Source organism: Myiozetetes cayanensis, unplaced genomic scaffold (genome assembly GCF_022539395.1).
Source record: "Myiozetetes cayanensis isolate MyiCay16 unplaced genomic scaffold, myiCay2020 scf1, whole genome shotgun sequence".
Lineage (NCBI taxonomy): Eukaryota > Metazoa > Chordata > Aves > Passeriformes > Tyrannidae > Myiozetetes > Myiozetetes cayanensis.
Window position 1 is genome coordinate 37130273 of NW_026086604.1, and position 22173 is coordinate 37152445.

The 22173-nt window shown below is 40.3% G+C and overlaps 1 protein-coding gene across 1 annotated transcript; it reads left to right on the forward strand.

Annotated features, from left to right (window-relative positions):
* The first annotated feature begins 183 nt into the window (after nucleotides 1–183).
* Nucleotides 184–21762, forward strand: BPNT2 (3'(2'), 5'-bisphosphate nucleotidase 2). Its single transcript, XM_050311994.1, has 5 exons — nucleotides 184–712; nucleotides 11533–11692; nucleotides 12593–12688; nucleotides 14551–14712; nucleotides 15904–21762. The coding sequence occupies exons 1-5, from the start codon at nucleotides 326–328 to the stop codon at nucleotides 16173–16175; spliced, it is 1077 nt and encodes a 358-aa protein (XP_050167951.1). The 5' UTR covers nucleotides 184–325; the 3' UTR covers nucleotides 16176–21762.
* The last annotated feature ends 411 nt before the right edge of the window (nucleotides 21763–22173 follow it).

Below are 22173 nucleotides of genomic sequence, written 5' to 3' on the forward strand. Positions count from 1 at the left end.
ATCCCCCCCAACCACACAGTTCAGGAGCACCAGCACGCGAGGGGCAGGCTGTGCTGCCCGGCTTGCCCACGGCAGGTACCGCAGGGATGCCTCTGCCTCCCGCCGGGCCCCACCCGCGGGCAGCGGGACATGCTCAGTGCGAGCCGCGGGCTCCGCCTTCGCCTGACCCGGATACAGACGGCGCTGCCGCCCCGACGGGGAGCGTGGAGCCGGTCCGGCCGCGCCGCAGCAGAGGGAGCGGAGCGCCCCGGCGCTGCCATGGGGCTGTGCTGAGCGCCCGGTCCCGCCGCCCGCCCGTCCCGCCGCGCCCCCCTGCGCCGCGGCCATGGCCCCCATGGGCATCCGCCTCTCGCCGCTCGGCATGGCCGTATTCTGCCTGCTGGGGCTGGGCGTCCTCTACCACCTCTACTCCGGCTTCCTGGCCGGCCGCTTCGCCTTCTTCATGCTGAGCGAGCCGGCGGCCGCCGGGCCCGAGACGCCGCAGGGCTCCGCGGCCGGCGGCGCCGTGGACCTGCGGGAGCTGCTGGCCGTGTCCGTGCTGGCCGCCGCCAGGGGCGGGGAGGAGGTGAAGCGGGTCCGCGAGGGGAACGTGCTCAACGCCAAGGCGAAGGGGAAGACGCGGGAGGGGGCCGAGGAGCAGCTGACGACCGGCGACCTCCTGTCCAACCGCAGGATGTTCTACCTGCTGAAGAGCGCCTTCCCCGCCGTGCAGGTGGGTGCCCAGCTCCCGCCGGGGGATGCTGGGGCTGGCACCCCCCGGCACCAGCACCGGTGTGGGGCCCCAGCTGGGCTGCTCGCCACCGGCGCCTCTCCGGTCTGTAACCCCTGGCGGGAAGCACTGCCCTCGGTTTGCGGTTTTTTCCTTCCCCTCACGCTGAGTTTGTGGCAGTGCCACCTCGTGCTTGTTGCCGCCGGTGTTGGGCTACAGGGGAAGGAGTTGGTGCGTGTTGTAAGCGAAGCCACGCGAGGCGATACAGTACGAAATAATACGGGCGTGGGGGGTGGGGGAAACACCGAGTCTCGCCGTTGTGGATTATGCGCTCTCCGGTTAAGGATACAGGTAATTTCACGGCGCAAATCCCGGGTATCGTTAAGGTGCTGCGATTAAGAATGCTGTTATTTTCGTAGTTGTCTTTCCTGCCTTCGGTTATAGGGAGAGCCGGGAACGGGGAGACGCGATTTCGAATTTGAGGTTTAGGAACATAGCGCCACAATAACAGTGTTTATCTGTCGTGACTGTGGGACAGCAGGTAAGTTAACAGCTGTGTCACGCTGTGGAGCACTGCCTACGTGGGCAAAATGAGTTTACTTTGCTTTCAGAGGTGTACACGCCCCTCCCTGCTCTCCTTCGCTTCTGAAATCTGGGTCTAAAGCTTCAAGTCGCACCCAAACCAAAACTATACTTTGAGGCTTTTTGGGTTTTGTTGGCATTGTTTCTGCTTTTTCTTCAGTAAATGCAAACTGCTGTCTCTTGATGTTAAATTCCTTAGTTTTTCACAGTCATTTGAAATGGCTAGAAACCCCTAAATCTGGATTTAAAAGGTGATGATTGCGTGCTTCTCCTGGACAGGTTGAGAGAAAAAGTAGTTTATATTTTGGTTGTTTAGTTATTGCACAGTGAGTTTTCAGTGGCTGTTTTGAAAGTTCTTCAGGGTAGTGTGTTGTTTTTTGTTTGTTGACTTTTTTGTTTGTTTAGAGTTGGTGGGGTTTTAAAGTGTTGTAAAGAACCTGTTGAATATGAAGTCTAAAGGAAACAACAAATTCTTCAGTGTTTTAAATGAACTTGATATGTGATGAATCTTCCCTTACAGAAAAATCATGAAGGTTCTGTATGTCAGGGACAAACCAACTTCGCAGGCCCTGTTCTCTTTTATTATTCAGTGTCCTCACGGAGCTTGGCATTACAGTTTATGTGGGTCATAGCCTGCAACCTGTTTGCTTTCTCCCCTTTCACAGGCAGAGGGACTTCGTTAATCTAGATATAAGAGCTGCCTGTACTTCTAGAGAAGACTGGGTTTTGGTCTGGGCTTGAAGAGCTCAGTGAACTGTTCTGTGTCTGTGGTCACATGTGCGAACTCTGTGGTGCACAGGATTCTTAGCAGTGACAGCCTGACTTGTGTGCCTTTCTCTTAGAGGGTGCTGTCTTCAGACATCTGCTTTTAAAGAACTTCAGTACTGCTTTTCATTTTTTTTACAGCTGACTTGTGCTGCTAGTGTTTAAGAGTAGATGGCACTTTATAAAATGCAGATGTGTTCTTGAAACCAGTATGAAGACAAAAATGTGTGTGTAGGTCTGTGGAACTGGTAAATACCAGGTATATGTCTTTCCCTTTTCCCCACTCCTCCTTAGATTGACTGAGCTTGAGCATTGAGGATGTCTAGGAAGAATGTGTTTGACAGATTTTTCAGGTGATCAGGTATTACTCAGTCTGACAGATCAGCTCTGGGATGTTTATTGTCCTAAGTCAGTGATGTGGATAATAACAACTTATATCATTTGTTTAAAAAGTAATTCACTAAGCTGTATATACTAATAAGACATTCTGTCTCTTAAAGTCTATGATGAAGATGTATTTATAAACATTTGCCCAAACCAAAATAAAAGCTTTCTTTTACTATATACACACTATATACACTTCTCAGGTGCAAAGACAAGATATTATCTCAATCTGCAAATCCTGCATCTGTAACTTCAGAACAACACATCTAAAGCTGCAGCTCTTTCATAGAACAGATCTGCTGCAGTTTTGGTGTGAGTATAAGGATTACAGAGGATTTTCTGAGGCGATATAAAATTGCATCTCGTAAGAAGTAACTTACTTTATATCTGTAGCCTTATCTCCCTGTACAGATTGACACTCTAGAATAAAAGACGTTGAAGTCAAATAAATCCCCTCTTTTTGCAAAAGAAGATGCTGGTAATAAAAGCTGTCAAACAAAATTGAAATAATTCCAAGAGTGAACTTATACTAAATGCTGATTTTCTCAGATAATGAAATCCTTGAGCCTAACAGAGGTACCTTAGTATTTAAATTGGTGCCAAATGCTGAAGCCAGGGAGAAGACGAACCAGCACAAAAGTCAGGTGCTAAAATATGCCTGTACAGCAAAGGAAATGGGTTTGCTCAGTCTGGAGAAGAGAAGACTCTGGGGAGATGTTATAGCAACCTTTCAGTAGCTGAAGGGGGCTATGAGAGAGCTGGAGGGGGACTTCTTACAAGAGCACGTACTGACAGGATAAGGGGGAATGACTTTAAACTGAAGGAGGGCAATTTTAGATTGGATATTAAGAAGAAACACTTTACTGCAAGAGTGGTGAGGCACTGGAACAGGTTACCTAGAGAAGCTGTAGATGACCCCTTCATGAAACTGTTCAGAGTTATGCAGGATAAGGCTTTGAGCAACTTGTTCTAGTGGAAGGTGTCCCAACCCATGGCAGGAGAGTTTAAACAAGATTATCTTGAAGGTCCCTTCCAGCCCAAACCATGCTTTTATTCTGTCATTCTTAAGAATAACCATGGCTTTTCAGTATTTCAGAATAGCCAAGGGGAGAAGTAATTAGGCTGAAATAAAATTGTCAGTGAGCAGCCTTGGGTTCCCTCTTTTGTGCTGCTGGACACAGAAAGGGAAAGCAGGTAAACAGTCTGTCTGGAGCAGATCTCTTAAGGTGTGGTTATTAAGAGAAGATAGATGAGTTAGGCATCTCACTTGCAGAAGCTGAAATAAATCTGGGAAAAGTCTTACAATACTAAGATTTATAAAAAACCGGTCAAAATCTTAGGGGAAAAATAAACCACACAGGAAATATTTTGCCTTTGTTCTTTTAAATAAAGGTGTTGTCTGTACAGAGGAAGAAGAACTACACTGCTTACATCATTTGCTCTGTTTGATATAAATAGATGCAGTTCAGGACTTCTCAAAGTTATGTTAGGTAAGACCAGAGAGGAGCAGATCAATTCTTTTTTATCACTGTGCAATAGATTGAGTGGTGGTGTTTTATTTTTATATCCCTCAGAAACAGGGATGACAAAGATAAGGGAGGAAGGGGCAAGTCACTTATTTCTAACTTGGGTATTACCCAGTGTTATCTGATTGCTCTCAACATCCAGCAGTGAATATTTGCACATGTATTCCCTGAGGTATGTCTGTACAGTTGATTTTAAAATATACTTAATACTAAAATATATGCAGCAGTTTCTCTTCTTAACTGCAGTTACAGGCTTGAGGTATTTACTGCTCCTGCACCAGTATGTTGTCCTCATCATTTGTCATGCTGAGAATGAGTTAAAGCTCTGATCCAGCTGTAATCATCCCCTCTGCTTCTTTTCATTTTTTATTCATCTTGTTTATCTTTTCTGGGTTACTTCTCTGCCTTCCTTGTTGGTTCTCCGTGCAGCCCTATTTATTTCTAGTGCTACACTACAGTGGTGTTACAATAAGGACTGGGATGGGAATTAGGTGAGGAGATTAAGGACATGATTGAGCCAGCCCTGCTGCTGGGGGGAGAGTGGACTGGAGAGGTAGTCTTTCCAAATTCAATTAGAGGCTGGCCAGAAACACTAGTGTGCTTTGCTCAGAAGAGCTTCTGTGAAAAAACGATCTCATGATACTGGGGTTTCAGTGGCATTACCTGGTTAAAAATCTCACTCAGCAGCATGCCTCAGGCTCTTACGTGGCTTGTCCAGGGGTCAGTGTCAGGAGCTTGATAACTGAATGTATCCAAGGTGAAAATATAAAATAAAGGTTATTTAGGAATACCCTGGTTCACTTTCCATTATGGACCATTTTCAGCACATCTGAAGGAGCAGCCCTACTTGGTCACAAAGGCAAGAGTGATTGACAGAGGACAACATGTTCCTTAAACTTGCACTTCAACCACATTATCTCTGTGCTCTTACTGTGAAAAAGCCAATTTTAAAGTGACCCACACAATTTTGCAATTTTGATTCTGCACTATACTAGCATTATTTTCACAGGATGAAGACTTCAGTCTTACTTCTCTGATTTAATTCTGTCCTACAGTTTCTTTTTGAGCTGTTCTGGCTTATTTTTGACCAGTGCATTAAATTGTGTTCTATAGTTGCACTAACTATATGTCTTATTTTCTAATGTAAATACTGAATAGAGTTTCATTTTGTTTGTTCCTGTTTGTTTGTTGTTTTTTTTTTTTATTGTGACTGTGGTAGAAGTATTCCTCTATCCCAGTCTTTCTCTTTGAGCATCTTTTTATGAGTTTTGCTGCTGTCCTGAATCTAAACTTTTCTATTGCTTTCCCAGTTAAAACTCACTTCAGATTTGTGCATGATAATACTGGCATCAGTGTTTGACACTACTACTCAAATTGTTTCAAGCTAAAAGGTATTTTAATCTTAAAAAGTGATATTTTGATTTCCAAGTTTGTATTCATTTTGAAGTCAAGTAGCATAAGCTTTCAAGAAGCAGCTTTCATTCATAGTGAAAACTGCTACTCACCACCTCCAAGTTCAAAAGTTGGAAGGGAGGGATCATGAATGGTCCTGGCTGCCTGAGAGCTAGGTATTGGTGTGAATGCACATCCTTTCTTTCTGTAACAGGTTTTGGAGCCCTGTTTCATAACCAGGATAGGTTAGACACTTTCATCAGATACTGTGGAAATATGGTGCTTTGACTGCTTTTTGCTTTCCTGGAGAGTGCTCTGCTGTTGTGCATATTTATGTCCTGACTTGTCGAGTGGGTGTTTATATTCAGAGGTTTTGGCATCTGATTCCTTCACACAATTTGTGTATGTACAGATGCTGTGAGAAGCTGAGACAGCTTTCACCTCTGATACATTTGGGGAAAAAAACAGAGAAGCAGAGCCAGTGGAGGTAAAACAGTCTGACTTGGTAGTGCAGTGGGTATAAGGGCATGTTGCCTTTTGGTGTAATGCAACAACGGAGTTGAAGGGGTGAGGCTTGGTCTGTAAGTGTGAGAAGGCCCAAAGACTGCTTGTTGAACCTCTGTCCCCTGAGTTGTGACATCCCAGAAGCACAGTCAAGTAAGAGCAAATCAAGTACAGTTCCTTGCAGCCACCTAATAGGTCAGTACACTTTCAAGGTGTGTAGTTGTGGGTATCCTAGAGTTGTAGAATGGTTTGGGTTGAAAGAGACTTCAAAGATCATCTTCTTCCAACCTCCCTGCCATTAACAGGGACACCTTCCACTAGACCAGGCTGCTGAAAAATCCATCTGGTCTGGCCTTGAGCACTTTGAGGGATGGTTGCAATACTCCAGGTGGGGTCTCACAAGGACAGAGTAGAGGGGAAGAATCACCTCCCTCTACGTGCTGGCCATGCATCCCAGGAGGTAGTTGGCCTTCTGGGCTGTGAGCACACACTGTTAGCTCATGTCCAGCTTTTCATCGACTAGAATCCTGAGTCCTTCTCCATTTTGCTGTTCTCAATGAGGTCATCTCCCAGTCTGTACTCATGCCTGGGATTACCCCAATACAGATGCAGCACCTTGCACTTGGGCTTGTTGAACTTCATGAGGTTCTTGTGAGCCAAATTCTCAAGTTTGTCTAGGTTTCTCTGGATGGTGTCCCTTCTGTTGTGTCAACTGCACTGCTCAGCTTCATGTCATCTGCAAACTTGCTGAGGGTGTGCTTGCACTTGATCTTACTATGTAGTTGTTGAAGATTTCAAAGAGGATCAGTCCCAAAACACAACCTTGAGGTATACCATTCGTCACTGGCTTCCACATGGGCGTAGAACCATTGAGCACAACTTTCTGGCGGCATCCATCCATCCAATTCCTTATCCACCAAATAGTCTACCCTTCAAATCCATGTCTCTCTGATTTGGAGATGATGTCATGTGGGACCGTGTCTAGGTAGGGACAGAAGTCTTGGTAGACCACACCAGTTAATCTTTCCTTGTCAACTGTTGCAGTCACTCCATTGTAGAAGACCACCGGGTTGGACAGACACAAATCTGAAGTCTTACTAGTTGCTCTGCACATTAGTCCAGAGGATATATGTAGTGTGAAATATCTTCTACTGTCCACAGAGGACTTATCTCAGTCAGCCAGAAAGAAGGAATTGGAATCATCGTTGGCTTATTGTTTGTAAATGTTTGGATTTACTTCTGTCTCTCCACTTCTTTCCTCCATCTCCACTCAGGTGAATACAGATGGCAAAGTTAAGTTTGACTCTTGGGTATGCGTAATGCTTACAATGCATCATCATTAGTGAAGTGCCTGCCTAGGTCACGCAGCATTGTTGCACTAACAAAACAGACAAACATCTATTAATGTTTTACTAATGCTCCCCTGTGCATGCTATTTTGTCTAGGCCTCCAGGCTTTTCATTTTCGTGCTCACATTCAAATCAATAGACTTATCTATTGAATCATAGAATAGTTTGGGTTGGAAGAGACCTTTCAAGGCCATCTAGTCCAACCCCCTGGCAGTCAGTCCCAGAAGAGAAGCTGGGACATCTTCAACTCGATCAGGTAGCTCAGAGACCTGTCCAACCTGACCTTGAACTCTTCCAGGAATGGGGCATCTACTACCTCTCTAGGCAACATGTTCCAGTCTCTGTTCTTGCAGTATAATACCTGGAATGCTTTTACATTCATATTCTCACTAGTGAATGTTATCTTTTGTTGTTACCTGTACTCTTGTGTGTGGGGGTGGGTTTTTGTGTTTATTTTTTTTTTAATTTGAGTATCTTAATGAGTACTTCTTCTTTATAATACAAGTATGATAGTATATGTGTTGTTTGATTTTCTAATAAAACAGCACTAAGATTTGGATTTGAGAGGACAGGGATGTTGATGCTCTCAGGAATAGGTAGCTGTGCAACCTTGTCTTTTTCAAGATACTGGATTATTTGTATATTAAAATACAAAATGAATGTTGGGCTGTATAAAGTATGTGGGGAAGAAGGGGGAGTACTAAATGTAAAACAAATTCACATACCACCAAACACTTTCTAAGAAAAGCATTGCATTTGCATGTACTCACGCATGCTTTTAAAAAATCACCTATGGGTTTGAAAGAAGCTTCTATTTATTTTTTTAGCATATTTTTTCCATTTAATTTGTCTTTAATGGGTGAATTCAAAGGCAAAACTGCAGTTGTGTCCTACTCTTTTAAACCAGGAAAAAGCCTGAGGTTGTGCACCATGCCACGGACACCTAGCTAGTATTCAAGCAGGCTTTTTGGGTGATGAGCTACCACAAAGACACAATGAAGTGCTGGTAGGGAGAATCCCCACACAGGACAAAGAGCCACTGTGAGGTTCCCTGAAGTCTTTGTGTGTTCAGGACTGTTGACTGTTTATTAAGAGCACTGCATTTATCCAGGACATTGAAGTTGCTTCCTGTGTCCCTGAGCAGGTCTGTATTCCAGCCTCCAATGTGCTGGAGGGGAGTGTTCTCTATGCAAGAGTTTTCTGAAGGCTGGAAACACCTGGATGTTTTGGAAGATGCACTGTGGGCTGATCCTGGTGTTGCCATTGGACATCTGCTGCTGGCTCCCATGAGCAGCATCCCTTGCTCCTTATGGAATTCCTGCACCTCACGGGCTCAGTCTGAGGATGCTCTGTGCTGTCTAGATGCAGCCAGACTGCCTGGTTTATGATTTTTTTTTAACCTTTCAGCAGTATTCCATGCACCTGTTTACATATATTGGATTAAACCTCTGTGTTTGATGCAGTTCTTTGTGAGGAGAGCTTTTGCTTTAATCATAACTGGGGAGGATTGCTGAAATGTACTTAAGCTTGGTGTCAGTGGGCACCTTCCAGAACTTGCATAGTTACAGCTGTTGGGCAGGTAACTCCCAAATAGCAATTTATTCCTGTCTTCTGCTAGCTGTCTTGAGTTCTTGCATGATGGGTTGCTATCTAAATCTGACTCTTAGGAGTAGGCCAAGTTCTGTACATGATAGCATGCATGCAAACTTTATAATTATATAATTATTTACACTAATGTATCAGTTTAATTGACTCAGAGCATCTGGCTCAAACAGGTTTTATTTTCTAAAATGTTTGGTGGTATGATTATCTTTCTACCATAGCTGCTCCTGATTTGTGAGTGAAGATTTGGGAATGCAGTCAACTGCATATTCATGTCACTTCAGAAATGTTTCAAGTATAAGGTCATGGCTTCTGGAGGCATCCAGTGAATGAGAACAACATGTAAGAAGGGACATTGTATTAACACAGACATGTTTTCTGAACATATTCTCCTATATTTAACAAAAAAAAAAAGGAGGTATAAAACAATTTCCCAATGTTAAGGGTTGGTGATTCTCTGGCAACTCTGTCTTGCAAAACCTATACTGTAACTTTCTAACAACAAATAATTTTAATAACTGCATATTTTGGAAAGGCTATGCATTTCTATTTGTTCTGTTATTTGTGGAGTATTTAGCCACAGCTACAGAGTAAATGGTCATATAAATGGAAGAACTAGTGACCCAGTTGATTTTTTTTTTATTATTATTATTTATTTTCTCTAGATGGCTCTGCAACCTTATCACTATTTCCCCATTTTTTTTTCCTGGCAGAATAATTATGGCTGTTGAAAGAGTCTTCTCATAAGCATTATAAATACTGCAGTGTCATGGCCACCACTGCAAAATTTAGACTAGTTAGGAGATCTTTCTCTGAAAACAATACCTTTCAGAAAGTTTCAGACTTTCTGTGTACTGTAACAACAGGTTTAACAAGATACACTTCCTTTTGAGCATTGATTCCAACCCTTTAATTTTTTGGAGGCCTCTTTCTTCTGTTGAGGAAATGTTTTTTTTTTCACGGTGGTATGTAATGTGCTGTAGTGGAACTTAAACTGCCTGGGGGCTGTGTTGAGGCTGCCAAGTCTGTGAAACTACTCATCTTGACTTTGCAGCACCATTTTCCTTAGGGGAAAACACAATCATCAGGTTTATTGTACAGTGACAGATGTTTAATTTGTAAATGTCACGGCAACTTCAAGGGCTCTGTGTCTGGCATACAGTGCTTCAGATACTGGTTTTACGTGAGAAGACACCTATGATGTATGGCTGGAGTAGCTGCAGTGCTGCTTGCTTTTTCTTTTTGAATTCTCTTGGAGAAGGTGACTCAACTCTTCTCTAAATACCTGTTACAGTTGAGGTGTGTGTGATGTCTTTTCTTGTCACGACGTGAATTATGTAAAAATCTTAGCCTTACAAAGTCTGTCACATTCAAACATCGTCTTTTAGCTGCTTCATTTTCATTGTCTTTCAATGTCACCTGCCTACAACATCTGTAATAAGCTGTTTTAGTCAGAAGGGACTTATCTGCTCCTAGAGTCAGATACTTGAATCTGAACTATCACCTTGACTCTATCTGCAGCAAGTAAAAGGAAATTGGTGGTTCTAGATAGCAGATATGTTGCATGCCATGTGCACCTGCTGTTTTGCCTTGACTGGGCTTGGGAGCTACCCAGTTTGGCAACCCTTTAAAATTATGTTAGAGGGAGACACCTTTAAATTTAGCAAGAATAAAAAAACTTGTGTTCTTCACGTTCTAAAATAGCCTAAAAGTCCAGATTGGTTACACTCAACTTCAGACATGTAACCTATACATCTAAGCCATAAGCGTCACCATCTTGCTGAGTAATTAGTGGAACAGCGGTTCTTCCTGCCAGGTTATGCGATATTTTGTAACATGAGAGTTTGTTACATACAGTATTTTGTGATCCAAAAACGTAGTGCTGCTGTAGTCACCGTGATGTTATATTGGGTTTTACAGAACGTTGTTCCATTCAACAGGTTGATGCTGTGTGCTCTGCTACTGGGCCAATCTCTATATGGCCTACTGAAATGCCCTCTGGCGTGGAAAAAATTTCATTAAGCTAGGCAGCAGGTGACAACAGGCTTAAATGTGACCTTTGACTGCTGTTTATAACTGTTCTTCATGGGCCATCTTTAGGACCTTAGCCCAGCCTGCCCTAAAGACAGATATGGGATGTTACTAATTTGTTCATGTTTGTGTAGTGGTAGCATCCAGTTGAGCTGCTTAGATTCCTAGTTGTAACTCAATGCTGGCAGCAGGAATAAATATATACTAAGATTCCTACTTGTCTAAGTCGTACACAGTCTGCAGAATACCTGTTTATAGTGTATCTGCACATTTCAATCTGCATTTACTGATCTGTATAAATTGGATATTATACCCCTACTATCTGTATACTCTGTGATTCTCCGTAGTCAAATGTTCTGCCTGTGGTCTTTGAAGCAACTGCATTTAAATATTGATTTTTTAAAAATGCAATTCATAGTGTGGGAATTTTCAGTAGGGAGAGTTGCAGCCAAAGCAGCAATGTCCAGCTGTGGTGTGGTTCATAGTAAAATTCTGGATTGTGGCTTTCCATTGCTTATTAACATGATGGTAATAGCTTGTGAGTTACTGAAAAAAATGAGTAATTCATGGACTTTGAGCTGGAGGTGAAGGAAGAAAGAGAAAATATGAGCAAACCTGTAATTTTCCCGAATACTACAGTGACTGTGTCAGATAAGTTAATGCAACTACTTTTGTTGTCCTATTGCAGATAAATTCTGAGGAGCGTGTTGATACAGCTGATCAGGAGACAGTCCCCTGGGATCGCAGTATTCCTGAAGACATAAAGCAAAAAATACAGCCTAAAGAGGTTCCAGCAGAGAGTGTTACTGTCTGGATCGATCCATTAGATGCTACACAAGAATACACAGGTAGCTGATTCTTGTTGACAAATCATGTGTGTAATTCTGAGTCTGCCTTTTATACTGGAGACAAAACAGTAAGTATTTAAAATGACATCTCTTGTTAAAGTTTGTTATGTCAAAGATAGTGTGATTTTAATTGCATAATGAAATTTCTATAGTTCCCACATCACAGCATTTACTTTTATATATTCCAGCTCTCAAAATTACTTTGGTATTTTTCACAACTAAGTAATTGCTATAATAAATGGTAACTCAGTTATGGATTCTACTGGAATTACACATTTCTTTATTTCAGTTATTACTGTGGCAAGACTATCTTAGATTTTTGGTTTTGTTTATTTAAGGGGAATACTAAGAAAATACTCTATTTAAGCTGATATAAGAAATTTTTTGTTATAATTTTTAAAAAGGCATGTATAATTCAGTCTGCCTCCTTTTCAAATCTTTTAGGATGTCACGTAAGAAGTTCAAGGCAATCTAAACTAAAATTCTTGCTGATAAGTACTACAGAGTAAATAGATTTTTTTGGTGAATATTTCATTCACCTTTTCCCGTGAATGTTCCTTGGTGTTTGAATTATCACTTTTGAACCAATAGAGGATAGGAGGTGAGGCAAAGAAAGGGGGCACAGATTTCCATGAAAATACGGGCTGCATAAGACACAGCTGTTAGTATTACATCTGGTAGTATAGTTTACATCTACTTAACAGGAAAAATTGCTGGAAAACTGAAAAGTCTTTTGAAAACTGCAAGGTTATTTGAAAATACTTCAATGTTACATAATTGCAAGAGGCAGAATGCAGACTAATCTTCAGAGAACAACATTTCTATAATCTCCTGTCTGTTTTCTTTTTCTGTTCTTGGCATCTGATTGTAAACTTGCTCACTTTCTTGTTTTGCCCACAGAGGATCTTCGACAGTATGTCACAACAATGGTTTGTGTGGCTGTAAATGGTAAACCAGTAATAGGAGTGATACACAAGCCATTCTCGTCATATACAGGTACATTCATGCCTTCACATATTTCCATCATCATCAGTCATAGTGTTAATTAAAATATAATGTTTCAGATAACATCTCTAGGTATCAGTGAGACAATAGTACCTCTGGCAAAAGAGCACTGCTGCAGACTTCACAATCAGGGCTGCAGGTGTGTACTGTGCTATAAAACCACAAATGAAACTGCTGTTCTTGTTTAACATAAAAAGGATGCATTTAATACAAATGCATACAAACTGAAAATATGTTTAGGAATTAAGATCGTTTCAGTCAAACTGCTTATAGAAAACCAAAAAAATTTAAACCTGTAAATCCTGACCAGTCTTACATTTTCTTTTAGTCTTTAGCAGAAAAGAGTTCTTTGCTCATTCAGCAGAATGACTTGGGTCTGTGATATTATACCCAGGAGCTGATGTTTATTCAGTGTGAATAACAAAGATTGATTAAAGATATTAATGGCAACTGTTTGTATGTAACAGCCAAGACTGTCTAGCATAACCTTATTGATTATCTGCCATGCTTTTAGTGCCACAACTGTGAAGTAATTAATTCTTTAGTATTAATGGTGTATCAGCAAGCATTGCTGCAAGTTTGGCAATGTGTGTGCACTTCTGAAAGCTTCAAAGTAATTTAAGTATTCATGTCTTTCTATGTCTTTGGAACAAGAAGTTCCGTTTACATTTTGCCTTAGGCAATACTGACCTCTAGAGTGCTGAAGTTGTGCAGTAGATCTAGCACAAAAACCAAGTGAATAAATGTATTTTGTATTTGTTTTCTTTTTTGGACCCACTGAACACTCAATATTTTATGCTAAATATTTTACTGTCTTTAAATATGAAATTAATTTCTAGTTACTTAAGTATGTGCTGTATTCCAGTATGCTGCAAGAATCATGGAGGGTTTTGAACATTTTTCTGTGTATCAATATCTATCTGAAGAAACAGGGTTTTAGCATTGTAATATTGGTAATTTATCTCCTTTAATAGTAGTGAAGTGTGAAATGTTCAGGCATGGCATCAGATGAGATGCAATGAATTCTGTCATTCTGTGTGACAAGTATTCATTTTCCAAGCTGGAATTACCAATAAGTTATGCGTAGGATTGTTCCTAATAGTACCCCACAAATACAAAGTGATAAAGGGCAGTCAGCATTGTTATTACACAGAGCTCAGTCTGTTGCCATACAATCTCACCCTCTAGTGAGATGAAATTGCTGGTTCCTTTGCTGAGTAAATGTCAGATTAACAGCTGGGGGATGCCACCTACCAAGCTTGGCTTTGAACCTCACAATGAAACAAGTTGGAAGTTGTGTGTTCTAAATTCAGTTCTCTGAAACACAACACTGAATGTTTTTCTTTGCATTGCTATCCTCCTGAGCCATTTCCTTCCTTAGCATCACTATCCTTCTGAGCGGAATGACTCAATAACGTTTTTGTTATATGCTTTGAAGGATAGTGGGGCTTTTTGTTCTTGTATAAAAATGTTATTTGAGGTAATATTGGAACTATTTCTGACAAGGAGCCATCCTTTTAACTTCTATGGCTTTCCAATTGCGAGTTCTAAAGATTGCTACTTGTGATTTTTCCATCTTAGTCTGTTTTTCTGAAGTATCACATAAGAAAAGCTGGCATGGTATGGTGTCATATGCATAAATGTGTGTGTGGGAGGCTGTTTCTCTTCCACCTGTGTGCACATGTGGGTATGCATCCCTTCCTCTGTCAGCCCTAACTTTCTCTTTTACAGCAGGGAGAAATACTAAGTCAGAGGTATCAATTATATTTTTTTTTAATAAGTATCCTTTTATCTCCACACCTAACAGAGATTCTCTTTTGTAAATCTTAGCAGAATTTGTGTTTCTTTTGTAGCATGGGCAATGGTGGATGGTGGATCGAATATAAAAGCTCGTTCCTCCTACAATGAGAAAACTCCAAGGATTATTGTGTCCCGCTCCCATGCAGGAAAAGTTGAGCAGGTTGCACGTCAGACATTTGGAAATAAAACTGTGATAATCCCCGCTGGTGGAGCAGGTTTGATTCTTTAAGCATCCTATCCATTTTATTGCTTCTGAATGTTTTAACACTGTAGCTGTTACCAGAGAGAAGGATGTATCTGTGGCATCTCCTCTTTTTCCTCTTGCCTTTTGACCTTCACATCCCTAAAAGCAAGCACTTGACAAAAGGGACACAGTTTTTCCTGTGTCTAGGGACCTAGATGCAACCTTAGTTTAGGCTTCAGGCTATTCACAAGTCAGCATGTTAGTGACTCTTAGCCTGGACCAGTGATATTGTTGTGGTCCTTTTATTGAACAGACTAATGTGTGTTCTTTGAAGTCACTGATGCCTCAGTGGGAGAAAAAGGGTTGTGTGACCACAGACAGAATCACGGAAGAGAATCTCTTGGTTGTTAACAGTTAACTATTAGTATGTTTGTTTAAAAAAACACTAAGAAAAAACCCATGAAAGTTTGGTGCTATTTCTTGCGCTTATGTCAAAAGAGAAAACTAGTGTCACTATAGTCCGTTTTTATCTGCCTCATACTGAATTCAAAAAGATTTTTAGCATACTTTTGACTTACACAATATCTTTGCACGTGTTACTGACAGAATGCAAATATGTGAGGCACTAGTGTGAAGCATTAGCAGTTTTAAAGTCTGAGAAAAGCCACGCAAAATTTGAATTTTACAGAAATGTATCTTACTGTGTCTTTAATGTGGAAAGCCAGAGTTCCCCTAGAGATTCTTTAGTCAAGAATATCTTGCATTGGTTCTTTATTGAATCTGAGCAAGTCTTCTTATGACAAAGAAAGTGTAAGTGTATTTGATCATAGCAGATCTTCTTTGGGGTTTGACTCTGTATGAGATAAAGAAAGGAACAGTTTAATGAAACAAGAATATTGGTCAAAGACTGAAAAACTAAAAATATTCCATAAAAGATAGAATACTGTTTTGAGCAATGGCTTTGTACTGCATAATGAATGATAAAGAGGAATGCCCTGTACTGAGTTGCTTTATTAGAGTGGTGCATGCCTCTTCTTTCAATTGTAATAAAAACCAGGAAGAAAAAGGTAGACTTCAGCATGATACAGGGATTGAGAGATAAGTGCATAAATATAAGAGCAGAACTATATTTGAGTGTCTGGTCTTGTTCTTTTAATGTGTCTCTACAGGAAAACTTGGTTTAATTTTTTTTTTCTTTTTTACTTCTGCCCATTTCTTCTAGGTTATAAAGTGTTGGCCCTCCTTGATGTGCCTGAGAAGAACCAAGAAGAAGCTGACGTGTATATCCATGTCACCTACATTAAGAAGTGGGACATATGTGCTGGAAATGCAGTGTTGAGAGCGTTGGGTGGCCATATGACTACCCTGACTGGTGAAGAAATCAGTTACACTGGCTCAGATGGCAATGAGGGAGGACTTATAGCCAGTATCAACATGAACCATAAAGCACTAATTGAAAAACTTCCAGATCTGGAAAAAACATCACACAAATAAACATGACTGATGGAGAAGTACCAAGTTGTGCTTTTGTAGCTTCCAGATGCTCTGTCTGAAGAAGCAGGTATGAAAACCTGCTGGGGAAGATGCACAGCAAAGCAAAGCAGCTTGGTGTGGGTTTGGGGACTATATCCTGCATCGGGTTTCGTCAGTGGTGGTATTTAAAAAAGAATAAAATAAAATAATCAGAAGTAGGAAGGGGACGGATGGCGTCACACATCAGTTTCTATGTTTTATTTTTTTCAGACTGTTTTCATGCAGTTCTCATACTTAAGGTGCATATACCATATATATTAGTGAACGTAGGTGAACTAAAGAAAAATCCAAATTTTTTCATAAAGTAACTTAAGTATTTCTCACAGGAATTTCTTGAAACCTTTTACATCTCACTATAGTTGTAGAAACTCCATGATGAATTAGGCTTCTGATAACTCTGAACAGTTGATCAGGAAACATGACCTCATGTTCTGTATCCCCTGAATGGAAAGCACAAGGCTGATTCAAATCTATATGCAGCAACAGTTTATCTTTGACAGTGTGGCACTCCTGCTTTTTAAGAGGAAAAAAAAATTGTTCTGTACTATTTTGACTTCTTTCCCGGAGATGTAAACCAGTTTTAGTTCAGATGGGTTGTGAATATTGGTGTTTTATTAATCAGTGTAATTATTTCCATATAGCTTTTTAAAAGAGGGCAGCATTTCCTTGTATAGTTTTTAGCAGTTACTTCTTGTCCTTGTTTTCTGTGTACAGTGTTGAAGATGCATGCTAGATTTTTCTCTAATGTAGGACTTGTTCATCATTTGGTGTTTGTGCCGATAGAAGCAGCCTCTTCCTTCAGTACCTGTTGTTTTGTTTGTTTTGTTGTGGGTTTGTTTTTTTTTTCAATTGAACAGAGTTGTAGAGAATGGGTTTAACAGAACTAGTAAGTTGACTGGTTATTTCTGTTTACAACATGAGATATAAACCAGCAATTTTTCAACAGCCCGGGAAATAACTTTTTGTCTTTTTAGCTTAAGGTGCACTCTTTTCTGCAGAAAGCTCTTGAGCCATCCCAAACAGCTTGTGCATTGTGATAATCTGTATAGAGAGAGAGAGCATCAGAACTTGAATCTGTTTAAGAAAGTTTGAAGAACATGTAAGAAAGTTTGAAGAACATGGGGCACTTGAAGTACAGCAGGGTCTGCAAAACTTTACTGAAAAATGTTCTTTTCAATCCAGTGTATACACAACAGAATGTGAGTTCTTTGATATCAAGTGACAAATTGTTGCACCTCTAAAACCTCTGGACTTCTACCTGCAAAAACGTAACCATCTGCATTGTTGTTCTCTGCAGCCCGTCAGGGGTTTCAGAAGGTTAAAATGTACCCGTTTTTTGAATTATCAGTAAAGAAGCTTCCCTCTCTCCTCAAGAAAACTAAAATTTTTAATTACAGATGTTTTCTATTTGAAGTTTAATCAGTATAAGCTTGGGTTGTTTAAACCTTATTCTTAGTGACTTCTTTCATGCTTTTGATCAGAACTGCAGTTCTGAGTAAAAAGAGGTTTTTCACCCTAGATCGGTAGTGGAGCGTGTCTAGACATTGATTTTAACTTCTAGCTGAAGTTCACATTTCCAGAAGATCTTCTCATTTGTTGCAGCACTACAGATACAGCCTTTTATTTCTCAATCTTACTGGCAAAGTAGACTGAAGCTTAGTTCTACTAACCTTTTGGTACGGGTAGTTTGTTTAGGAAATGTTTTTTCTAATGTTAACACTATTGCTGCTCTTTGAAAATAGGTTTTACATATGTAGATAATACACAAAGCAACTTTACTTCCAGTTCTTAAATTTAATGAACTGCTATATGCTAGGACAATTAAGTGATTATACCCTTTTTTTTAAAAGGATCTGATCTATTTCAAAAAACTTGTTTAGTTTCCAAAGCTCAGTGAAGAATAAAAAGCCAGATGTTTATCAAGGGTTTAGTAATACACAAGAAGACTGCAGCTTTTTAAGGCTGATTTAAATGTCTTAGAGCCTAATTAAAAAAAAAAAATAAGCTCTTCTGTTTATTTAAGAAGACAGATTAAAATTTAAATATGAGAAATAGCCCTAGTTAGCCTAGTATAAAAACCTAATTGTGTCACAGGGATTGAATGCACAATATTTAAATAGGCAATTAAGACAAAGGCTGTGGCAGGTTGTGGTTTTAGATTCAGACTGAAATCATGTGTAAACTTACCTTGTGAAAATGTGACTGCTTTTATTTTGGGTATGCTTCTGTCACTTTCTTGCATAAGCTGTGATCAGACTTAGCTTCTGTATGGGAAATGAAAAATAGCTGTTATGTAATGTGTCAGGGCTTACTTGCATCTTAGTTGAGGGAAAAGAGGATACCTTAGGAAAAGCCCTTCCCTTCCTCCCATGTGCTAGCTAAAAGAGCCTAGTCTTCCATTAGTAAGACTTGTGCTTGTTTGGACCCATTTATGTCCTAAATTGCTCTGTTGCAATGGATCACAGCATTCAGTACCTTTCACAGGAGACCCTTTTTGGCCTAATCTCACTTCCTGTGAAATTGAAGAGAAGGTGAGAGTGCAGTGCCCAGTTGATTACTTCCAGCAGAGCCTGAACTCATAGAGCTTTCCCACAGCTGAGGTTTTATGTGGTGCTTGGGGTCTCTGAGTCTAGTTGAAAAAGTAGCTGCTTTGGTATGAGAATAGGTAAACAGCTGGTGACTGTCAGTTTCTGATGTCATTTTGCAATAAATGTAACTCTTACACAGACCAGCAGGTATTCAGAAGTGCTGGCTTAGTGCACGTGTGCCAGTGCACTGTGTTATTTGTATAGCGTTAATGCTTAGTATGTCCTATTTCTTTGACTATGTTTACACTCATTTCTAAAACATTTTGCAATTCTAGCTTAAATACTTGTTTGGTCTCAGCAGTGTGGATGTGACTTAAGCTTATGCCCAGAGGGATAGGAAATCATACCATACCTGTATTTCACTGCTAGGCTAGAACATTGTTCTTTGCATCCTAACCATTTCCACATAAAGCTGTCATTCAATTTTTAGGGATGCTACTTAAAACAATTGCATGGTTTAGGTGGGTCCTACACAAGTATATATTTTCTAAAAATCGTGGTATCATCCTGGTTCCAAATAAGAGAAGTAAGAGAATGTATTATTTTAGTATTGATTTTCCAGTGATGGATATTTTTGAGTGGCTATTATGGTTAAGGTAATTGAAAGTGAAATTATTCTAAAACCATATGTATTTTCTCTTTTTCATTCTGCTAAAAAGAGTGTATGGTAGCATAAATGATACCTAGTACTGTACCAAGAGTCCTAGCTTTCATTCCTTGAATGAATGTTTTCTAAATAAATGGACATGGAAATAAAAGGGTTGAATATTGTACTTAACTGGTTTTGAGATTAACCTGTTTGGCAGAGTTTTACAGATGGACTTATATAAGAGCTGTTCCAATCTACAGAGCACATAATAATAATGAAAATACTTAGCAGAAATGGCTTACATGGGTAATGAATTAACCGTATAGGTGAAGCTGCAGTCATCTAGTGATGTTGGTTCGTACATTTGCTTTTACTTCATGGTTGTTAGAGTGGGAAGATTTTTCTAATTGGCTTCAGAGGTGGAGAAGAGGTTTATTGTTTGTTGTTTTTTTTAAATGGCCAGTGGCTGGAGCTCAGGGGAGGGGAGGGTGGAGTCAGCACTGGAATTTATCTCTGCTGGTTTTTTTATCAATACATGTATTCCAATATCTTTGTAGCATCCTGTTGTCTGTTGGAACTGTACAACAGTGGTGCAATTTTGTATACTCGTGGGTTAGCAGTGTAAAACCAGGAGTCCATATCCCCCAAGAACAGTGCAATGAGAAGTGACTGAGTGTTGTGCTGCACTTCTGCTGTGTTATGCCAGCAGAGACTGGCTGCTTCATTGTCTCATACATGTCATTCCAGTTGCAGTTTCTCCCAGAGCAAAACTGCTTTTCTAGGGTACTGTTTCCCCAGTTATGCCCAACCTCTTCACAGATCTGTTTCCTGAGCAAACTAGAGAAGTGGAGAGAAAAGAAGCAGATGGCTGTGCTGAAGAAATTATAGCACAGAACACTTATTTCTGTTCCTTGATTTTTAAATTGCATTGATCATTTAATTTCCCTTGTCTTTCAGGGGTTAGATAGTAATACAGTTAAGATTCAATGAACCATAAATAAATGCCTGTGGGATTTTAAACCCAAGCTTGGTGAGAGTGCAAGGGACTGCCTGTAATCAAGTGAGCCTGAATGGATGGTTTTCTGTCGGGCCACTCATGCTGAGCCTTTCTTCAATGCTTTGTTTTAGATGTTTAGGCCCTTTCACACAAACAGTTACAGATTTGACTTTGCCAAAATGTCATTGATAGTAGTATCTTCTGATCTGCTATCCTCAATGATAAAACTGCACTATAGCCCCTTCACCGTAATGTAACTCAATGAGACATGAATGTGCCAACTCTCAGGACTCAGTTGCTTGACTTGTGAACCACAACTTCTGTTTGCAGCTCTTACAACAAAATGCTGGCACCTGCTGGAAGTGTCTTCCCACCCTACAAGCAGGTCGTGCTACTCATGGTTCATATTGAGAAGCTGATGAAGCCTTACACTTCATGGTTTTCAGATGCCACATCAATCAGCTCTTTCAGCTCTTCTGGGAGAAGTTTGAAAGTGCTCATCTGATTTCCTACTGGAGCTCCCTCTGGAGCTGGTAATTAGTGGCCAGTTTTCCCTCTTTGCTCTTCCTCTCTGCTCCTTTCTGATCCTTACCCCTTCCTTAGTCAATATGGAAAAGTGAGAGATCAAAGGTGAAGACAATCACAGAATGAGAGGGCCCCAACAGTAAACTATCCAGTTCATCCTGGAGCTGTTAATGTTTGGGACCAACATCCAATGTGCTGATTCTACCACAAGGGCAATAGTTGCCAACACAATAATGGCAACCTAGAGGGGTTCATGTGATTAGTGGTACTGGACATGCAGAGAAGATGCAAATGGACTAATGGGAAGTTAAACACACAAAAAGAAGATAAAACAATTTTTCATTGTAATGTTACAAGCATTTGACATTTGTGGCCTCCTGGGTGTAGAGCTTCACTGGTTATTAGAGAGGCTGCATTGACCCTCTGTGAAAGGCCTGATTTTGTTGAACTCAGTAGCAGCATTCCCACTGAACTCACTGTGAGCAGAAACAAGCCAGATAAAACAGAAACAGTAAATCAAATTAAGTTCTAAAAAGCTCAACTTTTAATAGAGCAAACAACCTGGGTTGTGTTAAACTTGCGTCTGGCCGCTTCAATCTACATTTGAAACATCATCCCAGATATTCTGAGTCTTTCAGTTTTTTATGATCTACAGTTGCTTTACCCCACTTTCAGATAATCTTATTTCCTAACCCAATTGTTCCTTATTTGTAATTCACATTTCATTTTTTTCTCTCAAAAGGACCAGCAGCACTCCAGCATTTTTCCTGTTGTCCCACCAAATTGTATTAGCATTTTCCAAATGTGTGCCAAATTGAAATAATTCTATAAATAAATTCTCTGAAAATACTGGTCTGTGGTGGTGGTTTTATATGTTTTGTCTTTTTGTTGGGTATTTCTTGTTTCTTTGTGAACCAAATATCTTTGTGTGATTTTTTTTTTTTTTTCTTTTTCCAGTAATGCCTGTCAGGTTGCTTCAGCTGTGCTATGTCCATATGTCTGTGGAGTTTCTACTTGAGGGATTATCATTATTGACAGGTCCAGCCCAAGTTCATGAAAAATATAATTCAAGATCTCCACCAGTTTTGTTTTTATAGGTGTGTTACTCTGAAAGTTGGTCAGTTTGTGAAAAGGAGTGCTTAGAAATCCCCTGTACAGTATTATTCCTTGGATCTGAAGTAGTTTTCTTTCCACCATCATCTCCAGGTCTCTTCCTAATTATGTTAATTCATTCCGTTCAAGTCTCACATTTCCGTGAGA